The 13,288-nt window shown below is 36.6% G+C and overlaps 2 protein-coding genes across 2 annotated transcripts; both read left to right on the top strand.

Annotated features, from left to right (window-relative positions):
• The first annotated feature begins 1,591 nt into the window (after positions 1-1,591).
• Positions 1,592-3,057, top strand: LOC113324522. Its single transcript, XM_026572843.1, has 2 exons — positions 1,592-2,336; positions 2,786-3,057. The coding sequence occupies exons 1-2, from the start codon at positions 1,592-1,594 to the stop codon at positions 3,055-3,057; spliced, it is 1,017 nt and encodes a 338-aa protein (XP_026428628.1).
• Positions 3,058-3,105: 48 nt separating this feature from the next.
• Positions 3,106-3,900, top strand: LOC113324520. Its single transcript, XM_026572842.1, has one exon. It carries the CDS (start codon positions 3,106-3,108, stop codon positions 3,898-3,900), a length of 795 nt encoding a protein of 264 aa, XP_026428627.1.
• Positions 3,901-13,288: the final 9,388 nt, after the last annotated feature.

Raw genomic sequence — 13,288 nt, 5'->3', positions numbered from 1 at the left:
AATTTCAAATCTGAAAGTTGTTTCTTCATCAACAACAGAATCAACAAAATTTTCTCGATCTGTTTTTCTGAAACAAATTGGTAATGGTGATTCGTGATTGAAGATGAGTAGAGATTTATTTTATATTTGCATGTTCGATTTATAGTATCTCAATCTTCATATTTGATTTCAGTTTTATTTGTATTTTCTGTTGCAGAGATCGAGATTTTGGTATCTTGATTCTTTGTGTTTGATTATACTGGATTGATTGGTTCATTTACATATTATTTGAATTCGAGATCATTATTCATATCTTAAACAGGTATTCTTCAATTCTTCAATATCCAATCTCTGGTTTTTGATTTTTTGAATTTCTGTTGTTTTATTTAGATCGGCTCATAATTCAACGTTAGGTTTGAGTTTTAGCTTCAATGTACTTTGCATGAACCAGTTCTCGTTTTGAATTATTCTGGAGAATTTTCTAGTGTTGATGAGTTAGTAGGAGAATTATTTTGGATAATACTAGTTGTTGAAGAATTATTTTGAGTATACTGAATGTTGATCAGTTTTGATATAATTACAAGTTAGAAGTTAGTGTAATCAATTAGAAGTTACAAGTTAGTGTTTATATACTCAGTTTACATATCTAACGCTCGACATTGAATATATCTTTCACGAGGGGGCGCAACCCCTGAGAGATGTGCGACGTAATCTGAATTTGTATCTTAGGTTAGGTTTAGGCATTTTCTTATGGTTTGCAGTGAATTTTTTAAAATGGAGCATGTAAATTCATGTAGTATTTCATGTTGCAGGTTCACATTTGCACCGGTTGCATACTAATTCGATGCGTATATGATGTTGTTTATGCTGTGTTTTTTTTGTTTTAAAGTCCTTGTTGTTGACATATAATTTTCATTGTTGACACTGAAAATTTGTACAATATTCAGATTATTTGTATCATCATTGGTAGTTGATTCAGGTTTGTTGAATCAACTTACATTGTTGATGCAAATAACCTAGATAAATTTCTGATTATTGTTGTTGATAGTTGTTTTATTGGATCAACATTGGTTGTTGATGCAGGTTTGTTAGATCAACTTTCATTGTTGATGAAATAACCTGGACAATTTTCTGATTATGGTTGTTGATAGATGTTTGTTTTAGTGGATCAACATTGGTTGTTGACAGATTATGGTGTCAACATTGTTTTTATGTTTTATTAGATTTGTTGATCCAATTTGACTGTTTTATTGTTGCATGCCAAATATGGTTGTTGTAGAGTTCACTTTATCCAATTTGACCGTATCAGATGTTGTTTCCGAATCAACTACTGTCAGCGAGATGATTAGTGTGGTGAAACAATACTGGCCTTATGTCCCTGAAGACCTCATACTTTTTGGTTACACTGTAGATGGAAAATCACATGTAATCAATCACAATTTGGAGTTGAGGTTTTTCATTCACTACTGCATCTCCAAAGGGATTGATGTGGTGAAGTTTAACATCCAGTTCAAGATTTGTGTTGATTCTGTTCCTTCTTCTTCTTTTGTTGCTCCTTCTTCGTCATCATCAAGTTGTGTTTCAAAAAACGATGTGGCTATTGTAAGATTTGATGGATGATTCATCTTTGGTCAAAAGGGTGCCCAAGAAGTCATATGCTTGGGCCAACATCTTAACCGGAGTAGGGCAGGTTTTTGAAAGTAAAATCGATTGTCGTGATACTGTTAAGAAGTATGAATATCATAGTGGTTACAAACTTGACGTACGTAAGAGTGAAAAAAAACGCTACACTGTGCAGTGTATGAGCAAGGCAAGTCAAAATTGTAGCTGGACGTTTTATGCATCTCTCGTTGCCAATACTAAAGGTATGTTTCAGTGCAAGACGTTTCACGGAGAGCATGCATGTGATTTAGCTTCTTCTGATCCAGCAAAAGTCAGGATAACAAAGTCTTTTCTGAAGGATATTTTAATAGATGAATTTCGAGCATCAAAGAAGAAGAAGACTGCAGCTGATGTCCAAGATCTTCTGCATCTAGAATATGGTATTGATCTCACATATAGTCAGGCATACCATGGTTTACAGTTCATTAAAGAGTCTCTTTGGGGTGACGATATCAAGTCCTATTCAGACTTTGTTTGGTATAAAGAATCAATTGAACGTTATAATCCTGGAAGCGTCGTGAAGTTTGAGTATGATGGTGTAACGAAGCAGTTCCAGAGGTTTTTTGTTGCTTTGGAAGCTTCCATTACTGGTTTCAATAAAAACTGTCGTCCGATGTTATTTATTGATTGCACTTTTCTCACTGGGAAGTTTAAGGGAGGTCTTATGGTTGCTTGCGGGAAAACTGGTAACCAAGGTGTGTTTTTTAATATTTTTTCTCTTTTTTTTAATTATCAAGTGATTCAACTTTAGTTGTTGAATCACACAATATAGTCTGATATGTCCCTCCTGGATTTCAATTCTATGGATCACATAACTTTGTTCATCCCATAATTATTGTTGTTGATCCCATAACTTTTGTTGTTTATCCATTATTTCAAATGTTGATCCCATAACTTTTGTTGTTGATCCCATAATTGCATATGTTGATCCCTTTTTTTTGTATCAATTTTTGTTGTTGTTCCATAATTTCAGTTGTTGATCACATAATTTCTGTTGTTGATCCATTATTTCAAATGTTGATCCCATAATTGCAGTTGTTGATCACATAACTTTTGTTCTTAATCCCATAATTCTTATTGTTATTCATTCCATAATTCTTATGTGTCACTTTTTGAATCTTTGTTTTTTTTTTGTATTTTCTAGATATCTATCCAGTGGCTTTTGGTATTGTACCTTGCGAAAATTGTGAGAGTTGGGAATGGTTCTTAACCAACTTGAAGGGTATTATCAGGGAAGACCGTCCATTGACCATCATATCAGACCGTGGAGTTGTCCTTCTGAAACATGTCCCTGTGATCTTCCCAAATGCTTACCATTCTTACTGTTTGTACCACATGAAAGGGAATATTCCGGTTCCAAAGGGAAAGAGCAGGATAACTGCTGTGAAGTTGTTTGAAGAGTGCTACGCTGCGTAAACAAAGGAGAAGTTCTTTGCTGCTGCCAAGAGTATGAGCAATCTGAAGATGGATTCAGTGATTGATTGGATGGTAAAGATTCCATTCCAGAACTGGGCTGCTCATGTGTTTATAGGAGAAAGGTATGGTGAGAACACATCTAACATTGCAGAGAGTTTTAACAGTATGATCAAGCATGATAAGCGGCTTCCAGCACTTGATCTTATCGAATGTATTCGTGCTAAGGTAATGGAGCATAACTACAAGAGGTTGGTGGAGTCTAGTAAGTGGACTTCAAAGCTTACTCCCCGGATGCAGGTTAGGCTCAACAAGAGGGTGACCGACTGTCGTTTTTATAAGTTCCGTAGATCAATTGATAGAGTTTTTGAGATCCTTTCTCCTACTGGAAAGCACACAGTCGACTTGGATGCTAAGACATGCACTTGCTATTGGTGGCAGAAGCATGGTTTCCCTTGCACCCATTCGATGAAAGCGATGTTGCATATTGGGCCAGACGAACCTTACAAGCATATCATTCCGTATTACACCACCGAGTACTATAGAGGTCTATATGCTCGTCTTATCTATCATATCCCCGATACTGAGAGGCCTCCTAAAATTAATGAGGAAGGTTATGTTTTGCCTCCCAATGGTGGTATAGAATCAGCTGGAAGGCCAACTACTATAAGGTACAGGGGTTCTCGAGAGAAAGTTCGCAAGAAAAGGAAGTGTGGTCAGTGTGGGAGACTTGGCTTCCACAACCGTCGTAGATGTCGCAGATCTCCTTTAGCTCCTCGTGCACCAGTGTTTCGCAGGGAATCTAATTCCAGGATGATCAACTTTTTGAGCAGGATGTTATTCTGAAATTTTAGTGAATGATTTACTATTTTTCTGAACTTCTTTTTTACCTTTTTATGCTAGTTCTTGAATGATCAACATGGATATTATTTATTTTTATGCTTTTCCTATATTTTCTTGTTGGATTTGTTGTGTTTTTAATTACATACATTCTATTTTTATTTGTTTGTGAATGTTATTTAGGGTTGGCAACAGATAGCCGATATCCGAGATCCGTTTCCGAAAATCCGACATCCTATAGGATTAAATCCGACATATCGGATATCAGAATCAGGTATTCTATCGGATTTTACCTCTTAATGATATCGGAATCGGATTAGTCTGCTTACGTTAGGTTAATATCCGACATCTGATAGCCTAGGGGTGTAATTATAATTTCCTATCCCTAGGTATTATCTATAGACTTTCGGGAGAACCTAATACTCTCCACTGAATCCCTATTCTCTAGTTTCTATCGATGGCGGTTTAGAAATTGAAAAACCAATCATCTGAAGTACAATACATCGTAGCACTGATCTCTTGTTCATCTGATCAAGGATTTCAAGGCGAACTTTTAATTCAGGTCCTAAGCACTCACAGACAATACCTAAAGTAACCCAACTAAATTTACATCCAATTGAATTGCAGTAATTCCATCTCGTGAGCCTGCAACTTTGAAGTTCATGTTCACTAGATGCTCTTCCAAACTCTATATAGATCCAAATAATAAAAACCAAAAAGGAGTTGTTTGCAACCACAACAATTTAAGTCGCGACTTTCGTACTTAAAGCATCAGATATATAGTAATACAGAGTTTCTTTTAGAAAACCAATTTGAGAATCGAGATATCATTTCTCAAGTTCAATGCATATGATCGATGACCTCTAATCACTATAATCAACAAGGAAAAAATGAGAGTATGATTAAGATCGTGAAGACTTTCCATTTCTCCTTCCTTCTCTTCCAATTTCTTACTCAATTCTTCTATCTTATCTTTGTATGCCTGAACTTGTAGTATGAAATTGCAAGGTCTTGTCTTGTGCCTATCGGATTTTAATGATAAAAATATGATATTCGATAGCTTAACATTAACCTTATCGAATTGGATTTTTTGATACCCGCCGGATGTTAACAGATATCGGATATCCGCTAACCCTTAACCTTAACCTTATCGGTATGGACAATATCCGGCGGATATTTATCCATTGACATCCCTAATGTTATTCTTGTCAGTTTATGTCAGTTTGCAGGTTCCAGGTTTACTGGTTTTTTTACAGGAAAAAGTACTATGTAAACAATATCAACGTATCAATGTTGATCCAAGTCATGGTATCAACTTCCATTGTTGATCCCCCATTACTAGATCAACTTCCATTGTTGATGCTTAATGAAAAGAAAAAAATTGTATGGTTACAAGTTAACTCCATTAGTTGTGCATACCTGCAATCTTTACTAGGTAAACAGTATCAACATATTAATATGGATCCAAGTCATGGCATCAACTTCCAATGTTGATCCCCATTACTGGATCAACTTCCATTGTTGATGCTTACTGAAAAGAAAAAATGTGCATTGTTTTATCTGTATATATACAAGTTAACTCCATCAGTTGTGCATATCTGCAATCTTTACATTCATTCGCTTGATGAGAAACCAATCAGTTATTCATCAATTATTTTTTTTAACCCATTGATTTTCGGGATCAACTCCCATTGTTGATCCCAAAAATGGATCAACTTCCATTGTTGATGCTCAATAAAAATAAAAAAATTTCATGGTTTCATCTGTATATACAACTCAACTCCATTAGTTGCACATACCTGCAATCTTTACTACCAACATTCATTCACTTTGATAACAAAACCATTCATTCACTTGATAATCACTTGATAACTAATAGTAATATTAATTCATAACAAACTAGTACTAAAAATATCCTCCAAATTGTTTCAGAACATAAAAGACTTTCAGACATAAATTTATAGTAACTATAAGATGTCTTCATATCAATTAGCATACCTACACAGATTAACTAAATTACTTACCAGCATATGTAAAACTACACCTAAGTGTGTTTGCACTAATCTAATGGTTGAACAGAGTCTTGTATGTTGAGTACCTCTTCGACTGAGTCTGTAAGTTCTTGTACTTGCTTACCTTCTAATGGTTCAACAGAATCTTGTATGTTCATTACCTCTTCGACTGAGTCTGTAAGTTCTTGTACTTTCTTACCTTCTTCCAAAGTTGGTTTCCATGCATCAAATTCAGCTGACATCCTGGCATCCATCGTCGCTCTCTTCTTGTTTATCTTCTCATGGTATTCAATGCTCTTATCATTTAGATCCCAGCAGTCTCCACGCTTCACCAAACATTTCATGAACATACAGATGTACATTGCACAGTCCAAACCCTGTTGCGGTGGTGGTAGGATGGGGATTGTGCAAGAAAATATGAGAATAAAGATGAGAAGCCTATAGTTAACCGCAAGTGCACGGAGTGGAGGTGTAGAACAGTGCAAGAACGGGTCGAACCACAGGGACTTGGGTGTGCAAAAGTTGAAGTTTCTGAGGCTTAAGATGAAATGTTCCTAGGCTGTGAAGAAGACAGGGAATGCTAGTGCAGTGAAGCTGAACTAAAATGCAATGCTAGAGAACATAACACAAACTAAGACGCACAGGAGAACAGAGAACAGATGAAGTAAACAAGAGAACATAATTTGTAGTGACTGACTAGTAAAACAAAGATGTAAAAGGTAAAGATGTTAACACTGAGAGTGAAGGCACTCGGATTGTCGAATCCACCACTAACCTGCACTATGTATTCAACTGATCATATGACTCTTGTCCTTGTAACAGATAAGGGTAAAGATTCAAGTATGCCCTATATCTAAGGTGTTTCACCGATAGAAAATTCAATCGCAACTAAAGTATCAATCCGAAGCACTAACTATCTAATTAAGCACAACTAGTCAAGGGATTAACAACAGTCTCTAAGGCATAAGCTGAAGCACAATCAACACAGTGTTATCCTGACTACAATGGATGTGTGACATACATTGTGAAAGTAAAGTATTGAAGCACTAAGATTGAATTTATTCTAGAACAATTTAAACATTCAAGAGTAACATAAGCAGAATGCAATGCACAGAAGCAGATCAGGGCTTCATCTAAACCCTAGCAACTGACTTAGAACATGAAGATAACACACATACATATAACTGAACTTTAAATGTTACCCATTAACAACATTTTACACTAACTGAAATTCAACTGACATAAACACTTGAGGGAACTGGCTAGTCCAGGCCTCTATTGGCTTGCTCTGGCTAACCCAGGCATACCCCTAACATTACAAACACCATGTTCTATTTATAGTGCAGAATCCCCAAATTTCTGAACCCTAATTTTTGAAAACCTAAAATTTGATTTGGGGATTTTCAATTTGACGTACCCACTTGCGGTTTCACCTCGACCCATACCTTATTCTGTTCTTCCCACTTGTTATGCTGCTTTTGCTGCTCTTCTTTGTGAACTGTGAACCCTAGCTCGAGTCGTCTCATCAACTCCACACCCTAGGTCAGTGGGATGTGAATTTGATGAAACACCTAGGCTAGGTAGAGAGATGGTGGTGGCGGAAGTTGCAGGTGATGGAAGAGAGGAATTTGGGGAGAAGAGGAGAAGAACCCGATGGAGAATGGGTTAGGGAGTGTTTGGGTGAAGTCGATAGGTATTTGGCGATTGGGTGTTGAGCGGGTGTAGCAAATTCGATGTCCAGCGAAGATGATACGTTGGATGATCACATCTGGATTGAATCGAACGGCTAAGATGGAACAAGCTTGCAGCGACCATTGGATGCGTGATACAACAATTCTGACGGCTTAGATTGGAGTTAGGTACTATTATGTTTGACAGGAGCTTCAAGATTTGATGCTCGGTGATGAGGCGAACGTTGGATGATGTGATGGATCCAATCTGACGGCTCTCATGGAAATGGGTATGGATAATGGAAATGGATTTGGGTAAGGGTTTTGGGCCTTGGGTATGCCAAGCCCATATCTTCTTTAAGAACAATTCTTCCTCTTCAAGCCCACTTTTAATTGATCCGGTTCTTGTAAACATCAATCTTCGCTGCCTTTCTGCGGGAGTGTTTGCCGTTTCTTTGCTCTTTTCGCTCCGTGAGTTAACCAGGCTTTATTTAGTACCTAAAAATGCAAAATTAATTGAGAAAAGTATTTATTCTTGAAAACAACGAAAACACAGAATATGGGATAAAATGGAGCGTTAGTGCACAAATGATGAGTTAAATGCTAATAAAAAGGTGCAAATATATACAATATTTGGCACTCATCAAATACCCCCAAACCTGAATTTTACTTGTCCTCAAGTAAAACAAAACTAAGGAAATCCTACCTATACCACTGTCGCTGGTCTCTCGATTGCATTTAGCGAATGCAATAAGCCTTTTAAACCACTAAGTGTCCCTAGTGTACGAGTTGAAGTCTCGTGAAGGTTTGTTTAGAACGTACCTACAAAGTTCTAGGACAAAATATAAGCTCAGATTCCATGAAATGTGACATGTGCAAGACAGTAGAAGATCACAGCAAAATGAAGATGTCAATCTAGCTATCAAAGGCACAATACTAGCACTGATAACAAATAAAGACATGTGATAAGAGTGTAAAGTGTATCTATACATGTGGAAAGAAAGATCGGACGTTATGACTACTAATCACCAAGAGATAGTTTCTCAGGCTAAGAACCGAGGTCGAAATCTAGCTAGCTGTCCGGACTTTACGAGAATTGTGAATGAGTTGGAGGTATTTCACAATTACTCGCGTTGTACATCAATGGCATACACCCTTCCTTGCTTATAACACAAAAACACAAAAGATGACTCTTTACATGACTCTTATTTACATTGACTACTCTCTTTTATTTTTGGAACAAGAGAGGATGGAATTGATAAATACTTGATTTTTTTTTTAGAACATATTTACAACATGGTAACTCTTTTGATACATAAGCAAAAAGAAACAAAAAATTACATGACACTTTGCAAGAGGTAGCCCTTTTTGATGCACCCAGTTAAATTCGATGGTTGTCTTTCTTAATGTAATCTCCACCTTCTATCCCAACCAACCAAAGAACAAGCTAGTCAAGTTTCGTTCAGTATTCTAAAGTGATTGGCAATCGTGACTTCTGATAGAAGACCTCAAGGATGAGGCTATACATGTATTGGTAGATCGTGCGCGTGCAAGTTTCTTATCACTATGTGAATTGTGCTAGAATCAGGGTGCCTAAATATCTAGACTAAGAATCCTTATGTTTACATACATGCACAAGAGTCAACATTTCAAGGTAAATGAGCTCCATTTTTATGTTGTTGTTTTTTTTCAAATTTTTTAATTTTTTATTTTCATTTTTTCATTTTTTTTTTTCAAAAAGAAAGAGTTATGTTTTCAATTATAGCATGTTATCAAAGTATCTACTTTTCACCCCCAAACCTAAACTAAACATTGTCCTCAATGTTTCAAAAGATAAACATGATTATAACACATACCATGAGAACGATGCTAAGTGTAGAAAAAGGAAAGAGATTACCGGATATTGGCGAAAGCAAGTTTTGAACTCCATTATTCAAGGCAAAACCCAACAGTAACTCAACTGAATTCACATTGGGTTAGCACAATATATACAAGAAACATATGATTCCACTAAACATTACCTACCATATTATATACAAACAATTCACTATATACATACAGTCTAAAGAGTTGAGGATCAACCCAAAAGACAAAGTATTGAAACATAGACAGTTTCAAACAACTATAGTTGGACTGAAATGCGAGTGAGAGTGAAAAACCAAATGAATCACCCCCAAACCTATATTTTTCAACAGGTTTATTTTTAAGCACAAAATCTTTTAATTTTAGGGGTTCAGGATTCACAAGGTCTAACTCATAATGGACTTTTTGCGGGATGGTCAGAGAAATTAATTCCAACTGTGGCTCTTTAAAAATGTTGTATTTTGATGCAAAATAGTCCAAAAGGACTTGGGAGGCACACAATTCCAATCCTAGGTTGGGAATTTTCAGAAAAGTTGGTTTAAAAGTTTTGTTACAAACCAAATCTAGGTTGGGTGGAATAATCTCAATATGCGATTTAGGTAAGAAAGTTGGTACTTCTAAGTTATTTTCATGAATAAGATCAATAGTACCAACACATACTTCCCCTAAATCAGAAATTAGTAAATCATGCTCACATTCATCGAACAAAACATCAAGACCTAAATCGGTATCATGATTGTCCGTAGTACTCAAATCAACATCGGAAGAAATAACATTTTGTGACTTAGGAAAGGAATCAGACACATCAAATTTGTTTTCATGCATATTAACATTAGTGTCTACAGAAGATTCAACTATTCCTATGTCATGCTCATCTTCGAAGAACAATTGTACGAGTACCATATCAATATCAAAATCATATGATTTGCTATGAGTATTAGAAGAAACAACATTCATGGAGGTCGAGGGCGAGAAGCCATATTTTATTGAACCAAAAGGTTCCACAATATTTTCATGTTCTTCTAACATAACATCATTATCATCATAATCTTCATAATCATCATCATGGTAACATGCATATTGGTCCTCATTAACAGTGGTGGTGTCATTAGTCGATTCATGTTCCTCTAAATTAGGTTCATATTCAACATAATTTACATGAATGGGACTAGACACTTCATTAGGGACAACATACATTTCCTCATGAATTTCCTCATTTTATAGGTGAAGCAAATATGCCTGAATTCGTGATGTAGATCTAGCAAAGTTTTGCTCATTGAGTCTGAAAGCTTCTGTGGTGGAGTCTAAATTCATGGGAGTACAAAATTCTTCATGTTCAAATTGTGGTGAATGGTACATGTGTGCATGGTCATTAGGGTTTATAAAAGATTGATCGCAACCCTCAAAGGATTGATTATGGTCCCAATGACTACCAGCCTCACAATTTGTGGGCATTTCATAATTTGGATTTTCATGGGATTCTCTAAATTGCCTATAATCATGCAAAATATAGCAATATTTATCAGGGTGGTCTAAACCACCACATAAGGTACATGCATAGATTTCAGGTCGTCTATGTGAACTAGATGCTACAGATTTATCATGTGTTTGCATTTCTAAAGCAGTGATCCGAACCTCTAACTGATTCACAAGTGACGAATGTGTGAGTTGGATATTGCCTAGATGTTCATTTTCACTCAATGGTGGATGATACATGTGTGAATAGTCATTAGGGTTTGCATATTGAGGTTCATGACCTACAGAAGGTCCATAATAATAATCCCTATAACTATTGACATCATGGTCTGTGGGAGGCTCATAAGGTGAATCTTGCCCGTAAGCTTCTCTAATAGATTTATTCCCAGTGGCAGACCAAAATCCAGACATGTTATGTTTATCAAACAATCACACAATTCAAAAAGAGAAATAAGGCCCACACTTTTCAGTTATGGGTTTCAAAAATTTGGTTTTTAGGCTTTAAAGGTAAAGCCTATTTGGGATTTTTGGTTTAACTGGGTTTTAAAATTTGGTTTCAAAATGGGAGCAAAATTTTGGTTTAAATGGAAGCAATTTTTGGTTTTAAAGAGGGAGAAAACTTGGTTGTTTTTTTTTTTTTAAATATTGGGAGAAAAACTTTGGTTTTAAAATTGGGAGCAAGCCCACATTGGTGGAGCAACAATTTGGTTTTGAGTTGGGAGAAAAGTTTGGTTTTGTTGGGTTTTGAAAAGAAAATTTGGTTTGAATTGTAGGAGAAAAATTTTGGTTATTGGGAGCAAATTTGGTTTTAAAATTGGGAGCAAGCCCACATTGGTGGGAGAATGCACAACCCACTAGGCAGTTTGAAAAACAGCCTACAGCTGTGAATTTGGATGAAGTTTGAACAGGCCCAGTTGGTATTTTAACAGGTCCCAAAGCATATCCCAGTAGTCTTCATGAGGCCCACGGGTTATTTGGAAAGTGAGGAGCCCAACAGGAGTTTTTGAAATTGGAAAACTTGATAGATTTTCAAAGATTTTAAGCTCACTGTTCTCAAAGTTCCAAAGTTGCTGTTTTGAGTACAAGGCCCGGTTAATGTTCAAAGTTATAAGCCCACAATCCAATTAAAATTACAAGCCCGAAAGTCCAAAACAAAATCCCACTGTTGGGTTTAAAATAATATTACAAGCCCAGAAAAAATATAAACCCAACAAACAATAAAGAAGCCCCAGTTGGGCTTTGTTAATGGGTTCAGGCTTACTTGTTTTTGGAGGGAAGCCCAGTTGGGCTTTTATCCCCTTTTCTTTTGTTGCACAGCCCAATTGGGCTTTGGTTCACAGCAGCAACAGCACCACCAGCAGCAGCAGCTCAGCAACAGCAACACAGCAACAGCAGCAGCACAGCCAAGAGCAGCAACAACAACACCAGCTCCACAGCACCACAGCAGCAGCAAAATTTGCAAGTTCAGTGAAATGCAATAAGATGCACAGCAAGAAGGCAGAGATTATGTGAATGCAGGAGGCAGTAAGATTAATTGAAAGATGCAAGTTATGATGCAGAACAGTATGCAAAGATAAATGCAAGAACAATATGCAGTGAAGATGCAAAATGCAAATGCTACTAGAGCAGAGAAGATGCAGATGTAGTGATGATGCAAATGAACAGCAAGAGAAAAATCTAAAAGATAAATGCAAGTACAGCTAAGAAAGTGCAAGAATAGCTAAGATACAAGCCAAGAAACTTCAACACACAACGCCAAGTCCCGGCAGCGGCGCTAAAAACTTGGTAGGCTGGGGATTGTGCAAGAAAATATGAGAATAAAGATGAGAAGCCTATAGTTAACCGCAAGTGCACGGTGTCGAGGTGTAGAACAGTGCAAGAACGGGTCGAACCACAGGGACTTGGGTGTGTAAAAGTTGAAGTTTTTGAGGCTTAAGCTGAACTGTTCCTAGGCTGTGAAGAAGACAGGGAATGCTAGTGCAGTGAAGCTGAACTAAAATGAAATGCTAGAGAACATAACACAAACTAAGATGCACAGGAGAACAGAGAACAGATGAAGTAAACAAGAGAACAGAATTTGTAGTGACTGACTAGTAAAACAAAGATCTAAAAGTTAAATATGTTAACACTGAGAGTGAAGGCACTCGGATTGTCGAATCCACCACTAACCTGCACTATGTATTCAACTGATCATATGACTCTTGTCCTTATAACAGATAAGGGTGAAGATTTAATTCTGCCCTATATCTAAGGTGTTTCACCGATAGAAAATTCAATCGCAACTACAGTATCAATCCGAAGCACTAACTATCTAATTAAGCACAACTAGTCAAGGGATTAACAACAGTCTCTAAGGCATGAGCTGAAGCACAA

This window comes from Papaver somniferum, chromosome 11 (assembly GCF_003573695.1).
Source record: "Papaver somniferum cultivar HN1 chromosome 11, ASM357369v1, whole genome shotgun sequence".
NCBI classification, from domain to species: Eukaryota; Viridiplantae; Streptophyta; class Magnoliopsida; order Ranunculales; family Papaveraceae; genus Papaver; species Papaver somniferum.
Note: the sequence above shows the minus strand (reverse complement) of the source record. Positions and strands in the feature narration are given on the sequence as shown.